Genomic DNA, 24,026 nt, shown 5'->3' on the forward strand with positions numbered 1-24,026 from the left:
ACTAAACCATGCTAACACCTCTGAAGCATCAATCAGAGTGTGAAAATTAGACAGAAACTACTTATGCATTAGCTAAAAAGTGGTTGTATGAATGAGTGAATGAGGCATGTTATATAAAGTGCTTTGTGTGGTCAGACTTTAAAAGAAACACTATTTACCGACTTGTGCAGGTACCACACAGGCAACCTTCAAACATATTGTGTCTGACACAGATGTCTGTAGGCAACTGCCAGTTTAAGGGACTATGTGGTATGGTAAATGGTAAATGGCCTGCATTTGTATAGCGCTTTTCTAGTCCTTAAGGACCCCAAAGCGCTTTACACTACATTAAGTCATTCACCCATTCACACACACATTCACACACTGGCGATAGCAAGCTACATTGTAGCCACAGCTGCCCTGGGGCGCACTGACAGAGGCGAGGCTGCAGGACACAGGCGCCACCGGGCCCTCTGACCACCACCATGTGATGGGAAACCAATGTGGACTAATCTCTGGAAAGTTGCTTGTATAGTAAAATCACACATATAATAAAGGCAATTAATATTTTAACGCAAGGCAGTAATGTGTTCAGCACTTGAACTGTTGTTCAGTAAGACTCTTATTCTGTCAACTCAACAGATTGACCTTTGACTTCTGACTTGCACACCAAAAAGGTAAAAAAAAGAATAGAAAATCAATATGAAATAGTATTGAAACTTACACACACACACACACACACACACACACACACACACACACACACACACACGTGCGTGTGTACATATACTTGAAGTTATATTTCTTCTACCATACTATCTTTGCATAGTATGGTTCTTAAGTGTACTGCATTTATTTATTTATTTATTCTGCCTTGTCCACTTTGCTGCTACAACAATGTGAATTTCCCATCTCTGGGACTATCTTGCTCTCATCTCTCTCTTCTATTTTGACGGCTCTTCTGCCTCACTGATCGTTTCATCCGATGCAAAGCAAACCTTGAAGCTGGTGGCGTGTCACCGGCTCAGCTTCCTCTAACGGTTTAGGTGCTTGGTCTTCAAAATAAAAGCACGGAGACTAAACTTTGTGGCTATATATGCTGCAACTGATTTCGAAATTGAAAATTATCAAGTGCGGTCCATGTGTGTGGCCCTCAAATGATTTCCCATAGAACCGTCGTAGTGTACATAGAACCAGCTGTACACTTAGAACTACTTTCCTTGTTTGATATCGTGAGCAGCACTGAATTTATTTGACTCTGACACGTTTAATAAAAAACAAAAACAAGATACAGTTCCGTGTAAAAGGAAGTTCCATCTTAGGGATATTGTAAAAAAATGCAGTAGCTGGAGGGTTGGGGTATGAACTACTGTCCAGTGGCAATAGGTAACATTCTTTTCATTTCTTGTTTAATTTGAAGACTTAACTGATGTAGAAGATGGATAAGAAGAATAAGATGATCTCTCTTAGACTTGAGCAGTTTTGTCCAGAGTCCTTTCTCCTGCTCCTAAGGCGATGAATGAATGAATGCATTTCGTGGCGTTTTATTTCGAAATCAGTGACCCTATAAAAACATTTAAAACCTCGCAGATTTCGCAGAAGGCTGGGGGCGGGTCCGTCAGCGCCGTGTTCTAAAGCGGAGTGGACCTGCGGACAGTGAGCGTGTTGGCGCGCAGAGGCGTGGGCATAGGGACGCAGTGAGACCAGAGATCGGCGCATTCCCGCGACAGGCACAGCAAAGCTGGGAACAGCATCACAGTCGCAGATCTGGCAAAGCGGCACCACGGGAACGTGTCAGTGTGCGCGAGGACGTGTGCCGTCTTACTCCCATTAACTCCGGACTCCATGCTACAAAAAAGGACACGGTTGCAGTTCCTTCGTGGATTCAAAAGTTTAAAACTTAACTAGTTATCCGCTCCAGGCTCCTGTGTACACGCGTGGTGACTGCGCACGGACATGGCGCAAAGGGTACGTCTAACGACCATTATTTCAATTGTTTGCACAATGACAGTCCACTTAATCACTAGTCACATTACATCCTTGAAAGAAACCTGAGGAACCTTTGAAAAACGTCATGAAGTTGCTATACTTATCAAAAAATATCAAATATGGTTTTTTTTTATCATGAAATCATCAATGTCGACTTTGAAATTTTCCTCTTATGTTCGTGCACTGACGGAACTCTAACTTTCACTCCAGTATGATGAGCTGACTCATTACGGAGGCGCGATGGACGGAGTCCCCGGCTCCATGTACGGAGACCCGCACGCACCCCGGCCCCTACCGCAGCTCCACCACCTGAGTCACGGGGCTCCCCCACACCCGACACAGCACTACGGAGCCCACGCTCCGCACAACATCATGGGCAGCTCCGTCAGCGACGCACTCAAGAGAGACAAGGACCAAATCTACGGGTGCGGACACAGCAGCAAACATTATTATTATTATTATTAATGTGCAGATTTGTGTTATAGAAAAAGGCGTAAGTTATTATTGTTTGTGTGCGATCAGCCTCTGAACAGTTTCATCTAAATTTCGGAAATTAAATATATTCAGTCAATGTACGTGTTGCAGCTCGTGTTGAGCTCGTTTTTGGGTGTCTACAGGTAGTTGGCGGCGGACGGATGAAATCCTCTCTGTGTATTAATATATTTGATATTTCAGTGGCATTAAGGAGGAAGACATAAATATGCGTGACAGGGCCGAGCGCTGGTTTGATGCTTCATGTGTAGGCCTCTGCGGCCTGTGCTCCTGTGTGTTGCAGCCACCCTTTATTCCCTCTGCTGGCTCTGGTGTTCGAAAAGTGCGAGCTGGCGACCTGCACGCCCCGAGAGCCCGGTGTGGCGGGAGGAGACGTCTGCTCCTCAGATTCCTTCAACGAAGACATCGCTGTGTTCGCAAAGCAGGTAGAACACACAAGCGAGAAACCAAGTGTCACCATTGCGCTCAGCACACGGCACTCTGCGTGTCACCGTGATGGAGGGAACTCCTGAAAAGTGGAAATGGAATCAGGTCCACAGCATTTACTCACGCACTCGGTTTCCTTTTGCTCTGCAGATCCGCGCAGAGAAACCTCTGTTCTCGTCTAACCCAGAGCTGGATAACCTGGTGAGCTCACCTTTCATTCTCTGCTGTCCACGCGCAGTAGGGCGTTACAGAAGTGTCCGCCCGCGTCAAACGCATAGCTGATTATGAGTTATGAATTATTATTATTATTATTATTATTATTATTATTATTATTATTATTATTATTATTATTATTATTATTATTATTAGGCTATTATTATTATTATTGGATGGGTGCTAATATTTTGAGGTTCTAGAAAACAACCACAACAAAAGCATCAACAAAAAAATATTTGTGATTTTTAGATGATTCAAGCCATTCAAGTCCTGCGGTTTCATCTGCTGGAATTAGAAAAGGTAAAGATTCATTCTCACGTGGCTCAGTGAAAACAGGTTTTTAATCCAGTATTTCAGTCTCGTGGTGTTCGCTAAATGTGAGCTTGGCCTCGGCAGGTCCATGAGCTCTGTGATAACTTCTGCCACCGCTACATCAGCTGCCTGAAAGGAAAGATGCCCATCGATCTGGTCATAGAGGAGAGAGACGTCTGCAAGTCGGACTTTGACGACCTTTCAGGATCCTCCACTAATCTCGCAGATCATGTGAGTCACGGCGTGGAAACCTTTTTTTTTGGTCGTTATTCAATATATATATATATATACTCTCATTGCTCGTTATTGTTATGATCTCTTTAAATATATATATAGATCATAAAAATGATGAAAAACAGGAAATAAAAGAAGCCCGTAACAGGTGCTGTTAAGACAGCCTGTTCTATGGAAAGGCTTGAAAGAAAGGATGATCAGTGCCGGTGCTACGGCTGCAGCTTTGAACAGAAACGTTAGAGCGCAGGGCCTGTGTCAGGCTGTCCTGTGTGCCTCACACAGGACTTCCTATTTTTGTTCATTTACTAAGAAAGTCCAATTTTGAACTAATGTAGAGTTACATACAGCATGAGGATCTTAAAATGATGATGGCTGAAGTTTTGACACAAAAAAATTGGACTGGTAAAGAGTAGAATTAGAATGTAGAATTCCTGGGTTTACTAATGTTCCATTGTGGAGTTCATAGTTGCTGCAGATCAGATAAAAAAATTAATCTGAAATTGATGAATATTTATTTAAATAGATAAATAAAAGTATAATTTTTTCAAATGAGTAATTTCAGTAAATATACAGAAGCTCTCAAGAAATGACACTCATCACAATCAAGGAGGATAATGGTTAAACTGTGGTACAGCATGTCGTCCAACATCAGCTTTAGTGTGTCTTTTCTCTTTGGCTTTACTGGGTACATTTGTGTCAGAATCTCATTCTAATTTAATTAAATCTTATCCTTTTCAAATGTTCAAGAGTTTTGAGGAAAACTGTTAAACAGTGCTCATATTTAAACACTGAGTGAGGGAAGAGACACACTTTCCAGAGTTCTGAATGAGAATCAGTGCAGAGGAGCACTGAAACTGATGTGGAATCTCATTTGTCAGCAGTCTGTATGCTATATGCATTATTTTGTCTATTTAGTTATTGTTTGGTAAATTTGTTCATAAAAGATTTACATTAGGACATCCCGGAAATAGATATTTGATGTCGTGTATGGTTCTGTTGACGCTGCTTCAGTGATGTCAAACCTTCAGCATGAGCAACGACGCTGCTAAACTGAGAGAACATTTAAAGTCGAATGAAATGAAATGAGATGATCTGAATGAAAACAGGAAATTTCTACTCATTCAGTAGTTTGCAGTTTCATGAATGCATGCAGCTGTGTCATCTTAAAACGAACCCCAGTCCAAAAGTTACGTCTCTAAATATATATATTTAATGCAACTGTTTCCAATATTCAAGTGTGAGGAAGCACTTTGATTTTACCAATCCTTCTGAACGATATATGGACCTCAACTCAGTTTTACGTTCCAAGAACCTGAAGGACGTGTTTATTAGCTGCCACTGCACAACTGACAAGTGAATATGGTGTTGTAATATTCCATTACTTATTTAGAGCACGTGCTGGGTTGGAGAAGACAAAGCCTGTGTACTTTTTCATAAGTGCCTCATGTGCTCTGCAGTTGGTCGGTGTATAAATGATGGATGTAGCAGGACAGGACAGTGTGAGACACAGAGAGACTGTACAAGACTGTTTTTTCCTGTGTGAATGAACACAACACTATATACTAGGCTCCGTTCCTGTTACCAGATGTTCTTCATTAGCTTGATGAACATGAAAACACATGTCACCTCTTTTGAGTAGCTGTGTGTACCAAGGAGTTGTAATTATTGCATGGCTGGGTATGAAAAGAGGCTCCAGCATTGAGAGCCTTATTCATACTGTGCCATTGTCCCGGTGCTTCTTCTTGTCATCTGCTGAGCCCTTCATCTGATCACCATTTGCCAAACAGCTGACGCAGAGAGTGAAGAGGGTTTAGGCTAAAGTCTGAGTGGCAGGCCAGTGAGCCCAATAAATGCACGTTTCTCCCCAACTCTGGTCACAGAAACAGTCGGGACACGGCAGGATCCACATGCTGCAGGGTTACTAAACTGTTGCTGTTGTACTTTCTGCTCAAACCTTCCTCATGGACAAACTGGTATTGTCACATTACTTGTGTTTGTGCCTTCGCTTAACTGCATAATGGAACTCATACTGGACTTTACTGGACATTCCTTTTGTCTTTACCCTCGTCTTTCTTCCCTGCTTCATTTCCTTGTACCTGTCCACTACCTCTCAGAACCCAGCGTCCTGGAGAGACATGGATGATTCCCATTCCACTCCCTCTGTGGGTACTCCAGGACCATCCAGTGGGGGACACGTTTCCCAGAGCGGAGACAACACCAGCGAACTTGGTAAGAGCGCCTTCAGGCCTTCATAACAAAGGTTTGACTTTGTTGTGACCTCACCGGGCCCAGCTGATTGGTGATTCTGGGGGAGCATTTCAAGAAAGACAACACTCTTAGTTTATCTAATCACTTTAGCTTAATTGCATTGATTGATAAAACAGATGATTTAAGTTCATGGAAGCCTGCTCTAAGACAGTGCCCAAGCTATAAAACACATACAGCAAATACACATATGTGTATTTACTCCCGGTTTTCTATATAAAAGGATATAACTATTAAGTCATATGGCCACAAGCATCCTCACGCGCTCTGGCTGTGGACCTTTTGGCTACCAGTATTTAGGTATGCAGGCATATCACTTAGCAATTTGTCTTTTTAATGTCCAGTTTAACCAAGAAATCAAAGCCTGACTATTTTTATATCAGCAAAATGATGACTTAATAATTCTTCCCGAATTGATTTTTGTCACAGTAAGTTTTCAAACATTATTCAGACTCATAAATTGTTCCTGTTTAGAATATAACTATTAAGGATTTGTGAGAATGGCAATAATGGTTTTGTTCTGGTTTGGTCTGCTTTCTCTGTTTAACAAACATACACAGAATATATTTTATTCATCCTTTACACTTTCTAAAGCATACATTTTCAAGAAATAATATTGCACATCGATACCTCTGTATTCTAGTAATCTTTTTCTTTAGTTCATTATGAATTGCTCTAGTAAGCACATATGCTGGTTGTCCCCTCACATCAGTTGTAGTTGATAAAGAAAACTGAGTTCACTGCTGTTATTGCCTGCTTCTGTCTCCCCGTGCTTGTGTCCAGCCCCGCTCTATCTTTTGTCACTCTGTGTCCTGCCTGTGGTTTCTGTTTGGAGGCTGTAACAGATTTATGACTTGCTATTTATGACTTTTAAGAGACTTTCTACCTTCTGCTCATCAGGTAGTAGTGAGCAGAGCATCGAAGAGAACAATTGGAAACTTAGATTCGATTATAAGAACATGGGAAAGTGAATAAGAGTCTTACTTTGATTATAAACACAGCAGTTTACAATCTTCACTTCTACATTTCAACTAAAATGCAGTAAGAGAGCAGTTTTGGTAAATCTTAATTGACACTTTAATGATCCAGAAGTTGGGTGCGGAGGTGAGCTGAGGAAGTCCATAGTCTAAATAGCCTTATGAATAGTTTCTTTCCTTTTGGCTGTTGTTTAAACAACAGCAGGGAAAACCCAAGGTCCATGCCCTTTGACCTGGTAGAGAATGGATAGTGGATGGGGGTGCAGAATGCCCCTTCATAGAGATGAAAGGACAGACTGTTTTCTGTATAAGGAAGAAAAGAAAAGATCCTTCTTCTCTAACCTGAAGAGCACACAACCTTAAAGGAACAAAATCATACTAAACTCAGTCAGAGCAGGCGGATGATCTTCACTGAGTTATAATATTGTAGTTATATGGGAATCGGTCCAGTCCAATAAAGAATGATTAATGTTGTGAGTATTTGGTATTTGGCAACACAAACCTTGCTTCTATTTTCTCACTGTAGAACTTAGTGTTGTGTATATTTTTAATCCCCCAGTTTCTGTCTTTGCCTATATCGCCTCCAAAACTCCTCATTATTAACATTTTCTTTGCAGTAGTTTTACATTTGAAACAAACAAGGGTGTGGTTTGTAATATACATCGAACATTAGTGGTTCTGTTTTCTTTTCTCGAGTCGGTGATCCTAACCAAATCACCAGACGCACTATTTAAGCTCGGTAGCAGCACTTGGCATCAGTGCAGAAGTTGTAGCTGTAGCAGAGGGAAAAAGGAGAGTGTGAATGAATGGATCAATATTTCTTAGCATTCAACCAAGATCACAGGTATTCCACATGCTTCATTAAGGGCTTTGAAGCAAAGTAAACATACAGTAAAGTCTGGAAAGGAGCAACTGGGGAAATATCAGCACCACTTAATCTTATTTATTCATTATTTATTATTCAACAGTTTCTGAATGTTGTTAGACAGCAAATTTCATATTATGTCATCATAAGCTTGTTCTGTACGGGAGTTTTTAACGATGGCTTTGCTGACATTTTTGTCCAAGATGTCCATCAATCAGTCTCCGCTGTTCATTATTGATTATTGGTTCATATATACATCAGTATATAAATCAGTCACAGTTTGACTACAGAAGAAATGAGATCAAACATAATTTCATTTGTTCAGAAGCACACGTGGTGAAAGAGACTCTACAAACTGGCAGAATTATTTAAAAACATTCCTAACAGGAAGTGATTATGGTATCGTCATCATTAGCCAAGCTTCTGTGGTCTGATGAAACCCACAGAAAAAAGAAATCCACTGTGACTGGGGAATACTGAAGTGGTTTGGTGGTACTGGTAGCCTCGTACATAACTGCCTGCTCCTCTGTAACCTCCCACTCTGTGGTCATTGCCTTGTAAGCTGTGTGATATGCAGAGAAGGCTGTGTTTGATAGCTCAACCGCTTGGGTTGACCACAGCTAAAAGGACCGTGCTCTCCCAGGAGTGTGGAGGGGGAGAAGGTGTCCATTCAAATAAAACAAAAGGCAGTGGGAGAAGCTAGAAAATCTCCTCACTCTTGCTGAGAAGTGGAATGTGAGGGACAGGATGTGTTGTACTTTTTGAGGTGCTGATATGTTAGTGACACCTCCCTTCAGCATCTATCTTACAAGTTATTTATTTTAAAAAAGATCACATTTTTGTATTTTATTGCCTGTAAGTGTGCATGTTTTACTTCAGTTTGCACAGACTGCTTACAAAAATGTTATTCAAAATTTTTGTTGTAATTAGCTTGAGGTCACACGTGAAATTATGCTCTAACTGGTCAGGAGCCACGTGTTCACACAGATACAAACAGTGTGCACATTTGTTAACAACGGATTTTGAGCCTATAATAAAGTGTATGTCTGTCACTGGATTTTGCAGTTTGAAGTTTTCAATGCTGTGGAGAAGCCATTTTTATTTTTGCTAACCTGTTTAGGTAAAACAGCGGATGATGAGAGCATAATTTATAGTTATACTATAGTTACTGCAAGCACACACATCCTCTGTAAATCCTGCTTATCTTAAATTGTCTCTGTACCTCAATCATAGGTGAAAAACATGATTTTTCACCTATGATATCATCAATCACTCAAAAAGTGGATTCATATATATATATATATATATGCCGTCAAACAGATGCTCCTCCGTATCAGAGTTTCTAACTGTCATGTGTTCACTTTCTGTGTTGGAAGTCTTCCCGGCTGCTCCATTCTATGCTCTGTCTCATGTGTAATAATGGGAGGAGTCTTGGGGTGTCAGTGATGATGAATCAGGGCCCTGCTGAGCTCATTAGGTAGCCCACGCTGGCTTTGCATCAGTGATGCTGCTGGGGGGGTGCGACAATCAGTTCTGCTAGCTGCTTCTCACTTACCAACATGTCCAGTGGGGAGATTAATATAAAACAATTTAAATATCTAGATGTTATTTTTGGGTTTGTTTTTTTTCTAAAAACATTTCACTGCTTTTTAAAAATGATTATTTTCCTTTAAACATATAATAAATATCACATTTACTGTGGGTCACGCCATTTACGTACCAGACCAGATGAGCAGCCAAGGGGCTGTCTGACTGTTTGGTTTTCAGAGCGGTCAGTAGAACCAGATCTATCTATCGAGTAAGCTGAGGAGGTATAAAAAAAAAAAAAGGAAGACTTGTGTTGATATCTCAGGATGCTATTTTTTGTGTGTGTTTTTCTTCACCCCGGGGCAATACTCCAGTCATCCCTGCGGTATCTTCCCCCCTCCTTGTACCCCCTCGTGTGTCAGACACTGGAAGGCAGACTTAACTAGGGAGGGGGAGTAGAGATGAAAAAGGGTGGGAGCAGAGGGGCATGGGAGACTTGCACGGGTATATGACTTTGAGACTGCACTGTCACACACTGGTTAGATTGGCTGAGTTGCCGGAGAACAGTCAGAAGCGATTAGTGTAGCAGAGGATATGCCCTGCGGCTTTTCCCTCTCTGGAGCAGAAGAAAGGAGAGGAGAGGAGCAGTGATGAGGATGAGGGGTGGAGAGGGAACAGTGTGCCTCCCTTTGATACAATTAAGCTGAGCAAGACCTTTTCTCTCTGTCTTTCTTACACAGCTATCATTTTAGTGGAGATTTGAATATTCTTTGGGTTCAGTTTCTCTGGCCGCTATATGTCAGTGTCGGTGCGTATGTAGTTAATTAGAATGATTAGGTCAGTCTGAATCGAATGTGCTCGTGTTACATTTTTTCCTAAAGAGTTGAAGTAAGAATACAATTTTATGCTGGTTAATTATCATCATGTTGAAGTTAGCAGTGACAGCAGCTGGACAAACAAACAGGAAGACAGCAGCAGGGGACGGAAGCAACAGGAACGCTATCCTGTCTGTGACTTACAGCTGGTGGACACCATCCGTAAAACTCCCACAGCCCCTGGAGCCTGACCCTGGAACAGGGCTTTTTAGTGTCAATATTCATTAGCTGAAATATTTATGCATGAATATGGCTCATATAGGCACATTTGATTGATGCATCTCTAAAAACAAAAAGACATACTAGGGCATTTCTTAAGAAAAGTAGGGTTCCTGTCTCGCCTCAGGGGAGGAGTCTCTCAGATGCATTATTCACATACCCTCCAGGCAGGCTTTCAAGGCTTCTCTGCCCCGAGGGCAAGAAAAATAACCACCACTGTTAAAAGTAAATCATCTCGCATGATGCACAATTAATGTCAGAGAAGGAGAGAGACCAGAGTGCCCCTTGTGTTGCAAGTTGGAGTGAGTTAGCTTGTGGGAGCGGAAATCTCAGCTTAAAGGAAGCCTCCTGCTTTGACCCGCGCCAGCTTCCTGCTGAAATCAAACAGAGATGCTGCTAATAGCAGGATCCAGAGCAGGAATGATGCTGTGATGCAGACAGCCTGACACTTGTATTGTTGATGAAGGAAGGGGGAGGGGGAGTGTGTGTGTTGGATGGTCATACTGAACTGCAAGGTGAAGGATTCACGCTCTAACAACCCATCCACCCACACCCCCTCGTTCTGCCTTAGTCGCCCATACGGACACATCGCTGTGACTTTAAACACACTGGGTTCATACTTCATTTACAAGCTTGGCTTTCTGTTTTTGTTTGTCCCCACTTTTACTTCAGTCCTGCTTCAAACAGAGGTCACATACACATACGAGTACATAGAACACAGTCTGACTGCATTTTGAACATTCATTATCTCATGTCAGCCGCACAGCTCCTGCAGTCATTACCTCATGTCAAAGCTGTGGCTCACATTGAATTAATAACTCTTGGTTTTACTGAGCTCCTATGCTACAAACTCCTCTTCATTATCCAGTGGCCGGGAAGTAAAGCAGAGGTGAGACAAAGAAATTTGTACTGCCGTGCCATAAAGGAGAACGTGGCTCTATAGAGAGATCGGGCCACGTTAAAGCTTCCTGATAATATGACTCCTTTTGTTTCTGATTGCAGGTGACGGCCTTGACAACAGCTTGGCATCACCAGGCACGGGAGATGAGGATGACCAAGACAAGAAGAGACAGAAGAAACGAGGCATCTTCCCCAAAGTGGCGACAAACATAATGAGAGCGTGGCTATTCCAGCACCTTACAGTAAGCGAACAGAGCCTCATTCAGACAAGCCACATCTAGCTGTGGCTTTTTATACAACTGCAACATTTTCTCCTCTTTGTAATAGAAACCCTACAATGTGCACGAGGACAGAATGTAATGTCGTCCAGCTAAGGCCGCGCCATCAGGCAAAAGTTGTTTGAAATGAGTCCTCACTGTTTTTCTGTGTTTTCCGAATGCATCTTGAAACCATGTTCGTCTTTGTTCCATTGCAAGAGAACGGAGCAAAGAGGAACTTGTGACTAAAGGTCCCTTTTTTGAAATAGCAGTCCAGGCATTTTCTTCAGAAATCAACATCAGAAGCCTTTCATTCAAAAGAAGCTCATCTCTGTAAAGATGTTGAGCACATCCAACAAGGACAGCATCACGTTTTATCCAATGATCACAGCCTCCTCACCTTTTCTACCTCTTATACTCTTAGATGTGCTGTAACCCCTCACTTGTTTAGTTTGTAAAAGGCCCACACAGGTCCTGGACTTGGAGTAATCCCTTCCTTTCCAAAGCCCACCTTTAGATTCTGTAGATAAAGACAAGGATAGTTGAATTATCCCCTCTGTGTTCCCATCTCCTTTCAGGCCTAATTTGTTAAGCACAAGTATTTGCCATGGCAGGATGTGTCTATGAAAAGTGTGCAAGGGGACTTTGGCCCCTCAAAGGCCTTTTGCAACACCCAAGCGCTCAAGCATTCATCACTTGTTGAGGGTGTGAAAGGAGCGGGATTATGTTTTGTCAGACATTACAGTGTGAGGCCTGTGGTTAGATGTCTGTGGGGGCAGTGGGGATGTTTCTATCCATCAGTAGCTGTCCCCTCCTGCTTTTGTTATCTCTTCTTAAAGCTCTTAAAGGTTTTGCGAGAGTGCTGTATAAAAAGCAGCAGTGCAAGGATTTAATTCAGTAGATTATCCGTTACCTGCTTATTAGCAGAACGATATCTATTGGTTTCTATGCAAACCTTTATCTCTCTACATTCAAAGATTGGTGTCAGAGTTTGTAGAGCAAACTTTCATAAGTGTTCATAAGTGTCAGCTGAAAAGATGTTCTCTCACCTTGAATTTAAGCACTTGTTTGCATGTAACACCCATGAATGGGGTTACATGGAGGTAGAGCAGGAAGGTTGGTGGTTCAATCCTCCCCAAATATCCTTGGGGAGGTTTCTAACCCCAAGTTGCTCCATCGGAGTGTAAATGTGTGAATGGCTTTGAGTACTGAGTAGAAAGGTGCTGTATAAAAAACATTCTGTTTGCTGTTTACTAATCATTTACAGCATCTTTCTTGGAGTGAATTTCAAACACGAAAAAGTCATTCTCAGTGTGGCCATTTGTACTGGAAAAAGCTGAGAAAATGAGTTAAGTTATCTAACATTGAATCCAAAACAACATTATCTAAAGTACATTATGTTACTTCTTTCAGAGTATTTTAAATGCTACTCTTCTGCCAGCTGAGAGCTAGGAGGGGGCAAAAAGCATCCTCAGTACATAGACTGTGTGTTTTATTACAAGTGTGTGACTATCCACCATCACACACTTGATTTCACAAAGCTAACTGTGCATTTTCCCCTCTGGTTATTTAAATTGGTGTCTCTTCTTTCCTCTCTGTGCATCTCTCGTGATATTTGGAGGCCTACTGTACAAATGCTTGCGTGTGTGTATTTGTAATATATATAGTTGTGTTTAAGCTTGTAAGTATATGAGTGTGTCTTTGTGGACGTCTGAATGTAAATGTAATAATATACAGTGCTGTGAAAAAGTGTTTGCCCCCTTCCTGATTTCTTGTTAATATTTTGTGTATGTTTGTGTTTGATGACCTAAAATATTTAAGTGTGACAAACATACAAAAAAAAAAAAAAAAGGAAACCAGTATGTGTGTGTGCTTGCACTGACTTTCCCTGAAAAGTAGTTTAAAGCTCATCCTTCAACGATGACTGCGGGAGATGGCCTGACAACAGCAGAATGGAGACTGGCCCACGACCCTGCTTTGAGTAGACAGGTCACCTCTGTCTGCCATCTGCCACCCTTCTCCCAGAGTCTCACACACACTCAAACACAGAGTTTGCAAAGGGACTGGGGCCAGAGGAAAAGAGGTTGAATCAAGACAGGGAGGGTTGGGGAGTGGCCTGGCCTTACTGGGTCCCAAATAAAAGCTACCATTGTATACCATCCAATAATTTTATATACCACCCGGTTAATGCTAAATGCTGTGGCACAAAGCCACATGCTTTAGTGTAAAATGTTTGGGAGCCAAAACAGGACCAGGTTGTGTGTTTGCAGAGTTAATTTGTGCATCACTTATCTATTAGTCTATCTTCCTTTTTGCTAATAGCACCCATACCCATCAGAGGAACAGAAAAAGCAGCTAGCACAGGACACAGGTCTCACCATTCTTCAAGTGAACAACTGGTAAGTTGGTGTAAAACCAGATAAGTAAGCATCTTCATATGTTCAACATTTTTGCTTTGTGCAGTGCAGAATATACATAAAACCTGACTTTTGCTGCTGAAAATGCCCAAATTACCTATATTTAACACATAAGTAATTCTTATGAGTTAAATACAGGTAATTTTAATACTTATAATAAGTATTATCATTACTGAATGAACAGGTGACACAGGGTGGTGCAGTGGTTAGCGCTGTCATGTCACAGCTACAGGTCTGAACCCAAATCAATACATGTGTAGTTTGTGTTACTTTCTCAAAGTGACCCAAATTATTTTAATAAGGAAAAAACAGGCTTTTGGTCAGGTCCCTGGAGACGCACGGAAAGGTTCCAAATTACAGTGAAAGTGTTCATAAATACTGACTTTAGGTGACAAAACACTTCGTCTTCTTCATTTTTGATAATTACAAGAGGGATGGCATTTTAGAGGATGTGTTTTTACAGAGAATGCACTTAATTTCTGTGCAAAGTTATCAGAAATCTCTGTGTACTAACACCACTGGGAAAGAAACTAACTGTAATTTATTTTCTAAAAAAAAGTCGAAAAAAGTATTCTTTCACGTCAGGGTTTTTTTTTCTTTTTTTGGATCATGTATCTGTTCTCAAGGGTCAAGAATATTGAACTTAATAAAAAATATTTAAGCATTTTCATTGTTACTGATCTTTGTTTTCCAGGTTTATCAATGCAAGGAGGAGAATAGTCCAGCCTATGATTGACCAGTCGAACAGAGCAGGTTCAGTGTTCACTATACTGCTAATAGTTCCTTTCCTTCAGTATGAATTGGGGTCGAAATTTAACCTCAAGTTAACCAATAGTCTTATTTCTCATCTTCTCTCACAGTAAGTCAGGGTACAGCTTACAGTCCAGATGGCCAGCCAATGGGAGGCTTTGTTCTTGATGGGCAGCAGCACATGAATCTTCGACCTGGTGGTGAGTAATCGCTCAAACATTTATTTAAAAAAAATAATCATGACGGACAAAATCAGTGTAACAGGTTTCATCTTGTCCTCGTGAGTTTCTATGGTCTAGTAAAGTAAACCTTGTTATTTGTCCTTATCTTAATGAAAATGAGGGCATGGTTAAATGCAGCCCCAGTGGACAGAAAATAAGAGTATGTGGGTCAGGCCAGTGCATAGGTCAAGAAAGTCCATCTGCATGCGTATAAGTGTATCACTATGAAGTGAAAATGTAAAAATACAATTTCTATTTTAAAAAAACAAAACAAAAAAACCCCCCGACGTTTGCATCAGCTTTTTAAAACCCCGTAAACGGGGGAACAAATTAAGGTTGTACCGCTGTTCAAGTTCCTCGTGTGAGAGACATATAAGTAATACTGAACATAATACAAAAAGAAGGACAGGATAAAGATATAAAGTGACACAAAGCAGGTTTTATATGTTAGGAAGTGGCAACAACCATAGAGGAACATGTCTATATTATCTATGTCTATAGTCTTCATTGAAAATGCAAAAAAGAACCAAAAGTCAAAGAAGTGGCATATATAATAAATCGTTAGCTTCATAGCATAATTGCCTAAGTCATTGACTTAGTCAAATGACTTAGGCAATTATGCTATGAAGCTAACGAAATGCAACATTTGATTCAGAGCACATCACTTTATGAGTGAAACCTATCATTAAACAAGTAAATATAAAAGTAGTTATGTTGTGTATTTTTACTCAAGAAAGGTTGATGCTGAACTTAAAAGTCCTTTATGAATATTTTGAAAAATTCAATTGGTTTCTGTGATACTGTGCAGGACTGTTCTGTCTTGTGTTGGTGGTTCTTAACAGTGTATTTACTTTACTCGCAGGGCCGATGGGTAGCATGGGTATGAATATGGGGATGGATGGGCAGTGGCACTACATGTAAATTCACTCCACTGAGGCAAGCCTGAACAACAGGGTGAAGTAAGAAGTAAAGTTTTTGTCACTTTTCATTTTGTTTCATCCCAGAAAAGCAATTTTGAACTCTTGAACTCACTTCTCCTTATCTCTTATTACTTGGTCTTCCACTCTGCTCTTTCAGTTTGTTTACAGTCTAACATAGACACAGCAAGGTCTTTTAATTGTCATGGTAATGCCAGCGTTAGGTATCTCAGCACAAACTTGTGGAATTAGAGATTTTCAGTTATTCTTTTACAAATAGATATGAAACTGAAATAAGAAAGAATGTCAGTATCTTCTTAATGGTTTCACAAATGACATCTTTTTGGCTCAAGTTCATGCATTGCACAAGGCTTTAGGATTGGTGCCTCGTCAGACTCCTTTCTTCTTTTTTTTAAAACAATTATTTACATATAAACTATATTATTTTTGTAGATGATTATTTCAGTCAGTTCAGATTTTAAACATCCGTGGGGTCAGTCAGACCATCTTTCAGCTTTTTTTTCTCTCAGTAAACATCAGTAAACAAGTCATTGTGGGGGAAACAGATTCACACTCCATTTTAAATCTAACTTCAACCACTTTCTCTCTCCTTCTCCACCCCCAACCCGCCAGTTTTGTCCTCATTCTCTTCTCCCGCTGCAATTTGATTAAGAATCGGGTAATGCTCCCCCCTCTGTCTCCCCTTCCACCCTCTATCAGCTTCTCACCTCTGCTGACAGTTCTCAAATCAAGACATATCGCCTGCCGGAGGCACCAACCACAGAGAATTTTATTTAACACCCACTCTCCTCTGCTCAATGAGCCATGCTGTAATGACACTTACCTTGATTAATAGAGCTTTTTATATGTAAATAGGAGCTGCATTTGCTCATTTTTTTTAGCTGGGTGATTTTTTTTTTGCCAGTGCAGCCCTCTCTTCCCTGTCTAATAATTCCAGGGCTCTGTTAATGAAGTTCACAAGGCTTATTTTAAAACATACATCTACATAGAAACATTGAGCGCTCTGAATCAGTGCTATCTGTATATTTTTGTAAGGTATTTAATGTAACTATTTCTCTGTGAATGATCACTGACTGTCTAGTTTCTCCTGATCTCTGGTGAGTGCATATGCTGATAGTGGCAATAAATCTCTTCCAGACTGCATCAAGAAAGAGAGCTATGTTTGGAGTAATATGAGGGTTTTTCCACGCACAATAAAGCCTGAACCATAACATTTAGCCATTACAGAACAGATGACTGAATCTACACAATTTTATACTCCTCTGTTGTGCACTCTTTTTTGATTGGTCCACCATATGCTATGTTATGTACTGCACATGTCAGTTTTAAACTAATAGCAATTTTTGTTGGATTAAAACAGAAACACTCTTTGAGGTAATGTTTGAATTTACAGAATCAGTTTAGTTTAAAGCTACTCAGGCAATAGTTTAGTCAGTTAGATGTATTGTGTCACAGCAGACAAAATATTAAAACCCAAAACAAAATAGCTTCAGTTCATTAAAATATTGCAATGCAAAAATGAAAAAATAAGCGACTAATTTTAGTAGAAAAAAAAAATCAATTCAGTTTATGTATATAGCACAAATCACGTTGTGCTATAAGGACCTTGAGGCAACAAAGTGAAATAATGCAAGAGTCCAATCAGCTAAATAATTATAATACAAAATATAATCAAAAATAAACACAAGTATTGTGGTAGGCTTAAATGGAATAGACTCCAACCGTACCAACAAACACGCACACACACATTCTGATGACTGTATCAGGTATAACTTCAGTATCTTGCTAAATGACACTTTGACATGTGGATTGCTGTTCCACATGTTCCCCTCAACCTCCTGAGCCACAACTGTCCATTTAATCACAAACTTCATCATAGCCACCAGGGGAATCCAAGCAGTGCATATATTCAGATTGAATTCAAAATGATTTCAAACGACAAAAACAAAATAGAGTTCCTTCAGAAATATGGATTCATTCTCACAGCTAGCAGTTCATCAGTGTTACATGAAACATATTAGTCCGCTCTAATGTGTGACATTTCCCTGCACATTTACTCTTTAGTACGAAAGAGGATTAGGGCCACTGGAAAAAAAAAAGTGGGCACGTCTTTTTTTCTTCTTCTTCTTTTCCAGAATTCTAAGAAAAAAGTCAGGATTCTGACTTTTTTCTTAGAATCCTGACTTTTTTCTCAGATATCTGATTTTTTCATCAGAATTCTGAGATTAAAGTCAGAATTCTGACTTTTTTCTCAGAACTCTGGAAAAGAAGAAAAAAAAGACATGCCCACTTTTTTTCAGTGGCCCTAATCCTGTTTCGTACCTTAGATTATCATCTTGTCTGAGAGAAAAATACCGAAGACAGGTGGGTGTTCTTTCTCACAGTATTTCCTCTGGGTCTTCTAGGACCTATATAGTTCATATTTTGTCTCATACATCTGTGAAACAGAATTTGATTTCTTCCTGATTTCTAATTTGTTTGCATAGTTGCCGCACCTGAATGTTTCAGATCATTGTTCTGTTGCATAACCCAAGTGTGCTTGAGCTTTAGGGCACAAACTGATCTTTGATGAATTCTGCTCTCTACCAGAAAATCATTGGCCAAGTCATCCAAATCCTGAAGCAGCAAAGTAATCCCAGACCATTACACTACCACATTTGACTGTTGCTATGATTTTTTTTAATGAGAGGTGTATGCTAGTTTTATGTCAGATGTAATTGGATGCAAATCTTCCAAAAAGTTCTCAATGTGAAAATGTGAGACAAGCCTTTGTGTTCTGTTTGGTCAACAGTGGTTTTTACCTTGGAACTCGCAACAGATGCCATTTTAGCCCAGTCACTTTCTTATTGTTTAATCATGAAAAGTGGGACCTGCAGGTCTTTGGATGTTGTTATAGGTGCTTTTGTGAGTTCTTGGAGACTTGTCAGTCTGTCTTGGAGTAATTTTGATAAGCCGACCACCCCTGAAAGGTCCACCACTGTTCCAAGATTTTCTATTTATGGATAATAGCTCTCACCATGGTTTGCTAGAATCCCAGAGCTGTAGAAATTATTTTGTAACACTTTTTAGACTGATAGATGTCGGTGATTTTGTGTGTCATCAGTTTCTTTAGATCATAAAAGATTTTTGAGATCTTTTATCCTGCTTCACTTTGTCAGACAGGTTCTATTTAAATGATTTATTGATCCAACGGGTCTGTCAGTACTCAACCCTGGTGCAGCTAGTGAAACTTGAGCTTTCCAGAAATTGCTGGTTAATCTTTGTGACAAGGGGGTTTTAATTGTTTTTTCCCCTTAATAAATGAAATAATTCTTTTAAACTGTATTTTGCATTTACTTAAGTATCTATCTGTAACATTAAAATTTGTTTGATGATCTGAAACATGTATGACAAATATGCAAAACAACATTTTTTTCACATTACTTTATTTTATGAATTCACTCCTCTAGCTGACAAAGCCCATCCTCAGTAGCTCCTTGAGGATTGAAGGCCTTACTTCAATCTTACTAAAAAGCAAAATCCTAAAACAAAACACAAGTAGACTTGTAAAACCTGACTTGGAAAAGAAAAGTAGCTGCTATCCCTCAGGACAATTGAGAGCAAGATAAACTAAGTTTGTCAGGTCATTAAGTGTTGTGGAAATGGAAGCTGCTGTGTTACAAAACATAAAAGAAAAAAGACCTGCACTGCCTTTGCCACCAAACCCTTCGACCGCACAGAGGCTGTAAATGACTTTCATAATAAAAGCTGAAAAGCATCAGTAGCAGTTTTTTTTTCTGGCACTTGTAAAATATGACAGTTTCTTTGATATCTATTATTCACTATCGTGTGGCTATCTCACTACTACTATTGTGACTACTACTGTGTGAACAGGATGCCTATGAGTGGTTTGGCCTTTCAAAATAAAATTCTCTTGAATGCTAAAAGACAGGACAGAACAAAAGCCACGCTGTGGAAGAGAGCCAGAAATAAGTAATGATTCAAGACAGAGAGGTGTATAAACACATACTGAGAAAGGTGACTGAAGAAGAAATACTCAATTCATCATGGAAATCCACCTGCAGCCTACACCTATTGGAGAAAAATGATCTGAATTTCCGGAGCAGGACCACACCTCCAAACACGGCCCTTCCAGTTCTTATATTATATATGACCCCCAAGTTCTACAAGCTGTTTGTTCCCGTTTTCGTGAGAACACGTTTCGTTCTTGCTCTTTCGAGAAGATCTTTAATACAACTTATCTCACAAGAGTAACGTAATTTTACTCACCCTTCCATTTGCTTACAATCGCCTTCTTGTCCGTCACCACATCAGATGAAGAACTACACAGCTCTGCTTCATCGATTTCCCTCCAGGCAATCCAAGAAACCCAAACACTCTGAACGTCAACGCGGTGCTTCAGAGTAACCGAACGCCGCTGACACCTGCCGTCCCAGGAAACTTTCTAGCAGTTTTCTTGCCAGCCAACAAACATTGATCCATCCAGTCATTTTCTCTCCGCTAGATCCAGTTATGAAGTAACTCCGGCTGCTCGCCACCTCTGTGAAATTCAGCAAAGTCACCCACCAGCAAGTGTTGAGTTAACCCTTCCAAAACTGCTTACTGTCACCTTCGTTTCAGAAATTGGCACAGTAGTTATCGCTGCCTTATCCAAAGTAAATTAACCAACCAGGCATCCCCTTTCCATCTTCTACTCCAAGACAAGCTCACGAGCCGTCAAGCCATTACCACAAGTCTCAAAATCCCGGCATGTGTCACTGTCAGAGCTTCTGTAGAGTCTAGCTACCCGATCGAGAGTTCCCCTCATTCATCTATCAAGGTCTTTCATTGTCTGAAATTTTCTTTGATCTCCTCTCCCACCATTTCTTCCCGATTTTTCTGAGCCCATCCGCTCCACTCTATGGAATCCTCGACAACCTTATTGAGGCCACGGGCTGCTTATCTGCGCTATGCCTACCAGTGATGTTACTGCAGAGGTCTTTGGCCTTCATACCGCACAGTATGAATAGTTATTATTACTGTTATTAGTAATTATTATCACAGTTGTTACTGCTTCTCATGCGAGATGCCTTCATTGGGGATCTGCCAGGCCCAGGAGCCACCACCAGTCCCCTCCGAGGCCTTCCCCAAACGGCAGCTCAATTCATGTTTAAGCCATTCACCTTTATCTACTAAAAAAAATGCTGTCAAAAATGAGGATGTGGGCCTAGCAGGGAATTGTAGCATAACTAAGGGAGGATTCAGGGTCACCTGATCCAGCCCTAATTATATTTTTTAGCAAAAAGGAGTGTTTTAAGCCTAATCTTAAAAGTTGTGGTATCTGTGTCACATCTGCTGAGGTCTACGCAAACAAACTAAAGTGAGGGAAGAATGAGATAGAACTAACAAAACCTAAACTGGGAGAAGCTAAACACAAAAGCACGAGATGCATAGAAAAACAATACAAGAACCTGAAAAATGAAACCTGGGTCTTGGGGAAACATGAGGGAAGACAAGCAGATGGACCAACAACAGACAGAGGAGAACAGAGGACTAAATACACACTGATAATGAGGGGATGGGAAACAGGAGGGAAACACAGCTGTGGCTTATCAGAAGCAATGGGACAGGGAGGAAGCAAAACTGAACACACTAAACACAAGACGAGGGACTATCATAATAAAACAGGAAACATGCTGAGACACAGACGCGACACTGGAACTGGGGAACAGAACATAATTAACTTGACATGATACATGGACCACAGAGGAGTAGTGAAACCTAAGAAGTAGAAACCACAAAATATAAAAAGAATAACTAAAGAAGAAAGAAATACAAATTACTAAACCATGAAAAACACAAAATCGAAGAATATTCAAAAACCAGAATCCAAACCGGAAGCTGGTTCCATAGAAGAGGGGCCTGAAAACTGAAGGCTCTGCCTCCCATTCTACTTTTAAATACTCTAGGAACCACAAATAAGCCTGCAGTCTGAGTGCTCTAATTGGGTGATATGGTACAGCAACGTCAATAGAATAAGATGAGCCCTGATCTTTTAAGACGTTGTATGTGAGGAGCAGGATTTTAATGCAATTCTGGGAGCCAATGAAGGGAAGCCAATACTGGAGAAATCTGCTCTCTCTTTCTAGTCCCTGTCAGGACTCTTGCTGCAGTATTTTGGATTAACTGAAGGCTTTCAGTGAGTTTTTAGGACTTCCTGACAATAATGAATTACAGTAGTCCAGCCTAGAAGTACTAAATGCATCAACTAGTTTTTCAGCGTCACTCTGAGACAGGATATTTCTCATTTCTAATTGGTACTGAAAGTAACCGTACATACCGTTACATCTGTGAGATGATTATGAGTAACTTTTCCTCTAATGGTTAAAATCTGCTGTGATGAAGCCTACTTGCCAATGCTGTGTAGTCTATCATTGTAAATGTAAATGTTATTAGGATATGATCAGATAAGAGACAGTTTCTATGGCATGTCTTAGAGCAAGATCTACATTAAAGTGTTTTTTCAGAGACAGGACATGTTGTGGGTCAGTGGGTCAGAGCAGCTGTGGACTCATCTCCTTTCTTTGTGTCCAGGCCTTCATGGTTGGCTCAGGGATCTCCTTCTGGCTGCACAGATCTGTTGACAAGTCACACTTCTGACCGTACATCTACCTGACAGTACCACTCCCACATCCTGCGTGCGCCTGTGGAGGATCACCACGGAAACGTGTCATCAACTCAGCCCACAGATTTTTGATGTGAGCTGAGGAGCTTTGCGTCTGCACAGGAAATTAGAAGAGCAATGACTATAGAGAGGAAGAACCAAACATATCCTCTGTTTCATTTTAAATTATTTATTTATTTTTCTACAAAGACAGACTTCTTTGTTTTTCCTGTCCACCCTCCCCAACACACACACCCCTACCTTTTGACCACCTCTTAAAAAAAACTGTACAACGAAAACCACACACACACACACACACACACACACACACACACACACACACACACACCTTGATGAGAAAAAACCCATATGTTTCTAAAACGATGGGAACTCGATTGTGCTGTAGAGATTTGTGCTCTTTGTTTGGCTCTTTCAGTCCATATTCGTGCTTGTGATCTGTTAGACGTTAGACTGCAGCTCTTCTCACGGACACGTTTTGTAGCCAAGCTCAAAGCAAGATTTTGTAAGAAAACTCTGTGATTGTTTGTTTCTGCATTTCTTTCTTCTGTTTGACATCTCACAGTTTTTAGACTCCTGGATGGAAGGATCTGGATGAGGGAATATGAGATGATGGTTGTGAGTTGAATTCCTGACAATGTTTAAAATCATTTTGTAGCACCAAATCACGGACAACAAATCTGCACTAAAAGTAAATAAAGACTTTACGGAGGAAAGCAAAAACGAGCACGGAGCAGAGCTTTGTGTTTTACTTGAACAGCGGGCCTAAGGAGAAAGCAGCTGAGGCCGCAGCAGCGGTTCGTGGAGCAGGTCACGTATCTGTGGTTCGATACGAGACGAAATTGCAGTTGTCTCGTATTATTCGATTGATGGCGGCAGAGATGATGGATGGGCGATTTCAAGAAAATCTGAAACAAGGCATAAGCTCCAGCTTTCACTCCAATATGACTACCGTGGCTGCTGCTCTGGGTGTATGTGTGTGTGTGATAACACTAATTATTAACAGGACAACATCATTAAATTAAGCACATATGGAATAATAAATAAATACATTAATGCAGCGAACAGCTCGTTTATCACTGTCAGCCTGCACCGATTATCTGCGCTTTGTACTGAAGAGCAGCAAACTCTTAATACATGTTTAATAAATGCTAAAAAAAAAAAAATCGATCCATTATTATTATTATTATTATTATTATTATTATTATTATTATTATTATTATTATTAGCTATCTGTTGTTGTAGCACTAGTAAAATACCTACGGCCAATTTCAATTTAAAATACCCTCATACATGTGTTTAAACCGTGGGAGGGAGAGCCCGGAGAGACCCACGCAAAACGGGGACAACAAACCCCACACAGAAAGGCTGCAGACTGGATTCAAACCCAGGACCTTCTTGTCGTGATGCGACTATGCTAACCACCAAATAAAGAAGGAAACACATCGTCTTTTAACTGTGGCTTTAATCATCAGTAAATCAGTAATAACAGAGTTACATGTGAAG

General features: G+C 40.5%; 1 protein-coding gene across 1 annotated transcript; it reads left to right on the forward strand.

The window, feature by feature from the left end:
- Window positions 1-1,590: 1,590 nt before the first annotated feature.
- Window positions 1,591-23,648, forward strand: meis2b (Meis homeobox 2b). The gene is made up of 13 exons (XM_004564735.3): window positions 1,591-1,947; window positions 2,179-2,393; window positions 2,744-2,885; window positions 3,037-3,087; window positions 3,352-3,402; window positions 3,499-3,645; window positions 5,763-5,877; window positions 11,379-11,518; window positions 13,856-13,932; window positions 14,645-14,703; window positions 14,811-14,900; window positions 15,784-15,880; window positions 22,433-23,648. Exons 1-12 carry the CDS (start codon window positions 1,936-1,938, stop codon window positions 15,840-15,842), a joined length of 1,158 nt encoding a protein of 385 aa, XP_004564792.1. The 5' UTR covers window positions 1,591-1,935; the 3' UTR covers window positions 15,843-15,880; window positions 22,433-23,648.
- Window positions 23,649-24,026: the final 378 nt, after the last annotated feature.

Source organism: Maylandia zebra, linkage group LG15 (assembly GCF_041146795.1).
Source record: "Maylandia zebra isolate NMK-2024a linkage group LG15, Mzebra_GT3a, whole genome shotgun sequence".
In the NCBI taxonomy this organism is placed as follows: domain Eukaryota; kingdom Metazoa; phylum Chordata; class Actinopteri; order Cichliformes; family Cichlidae; genus Maylandia; species Maylandia zebra.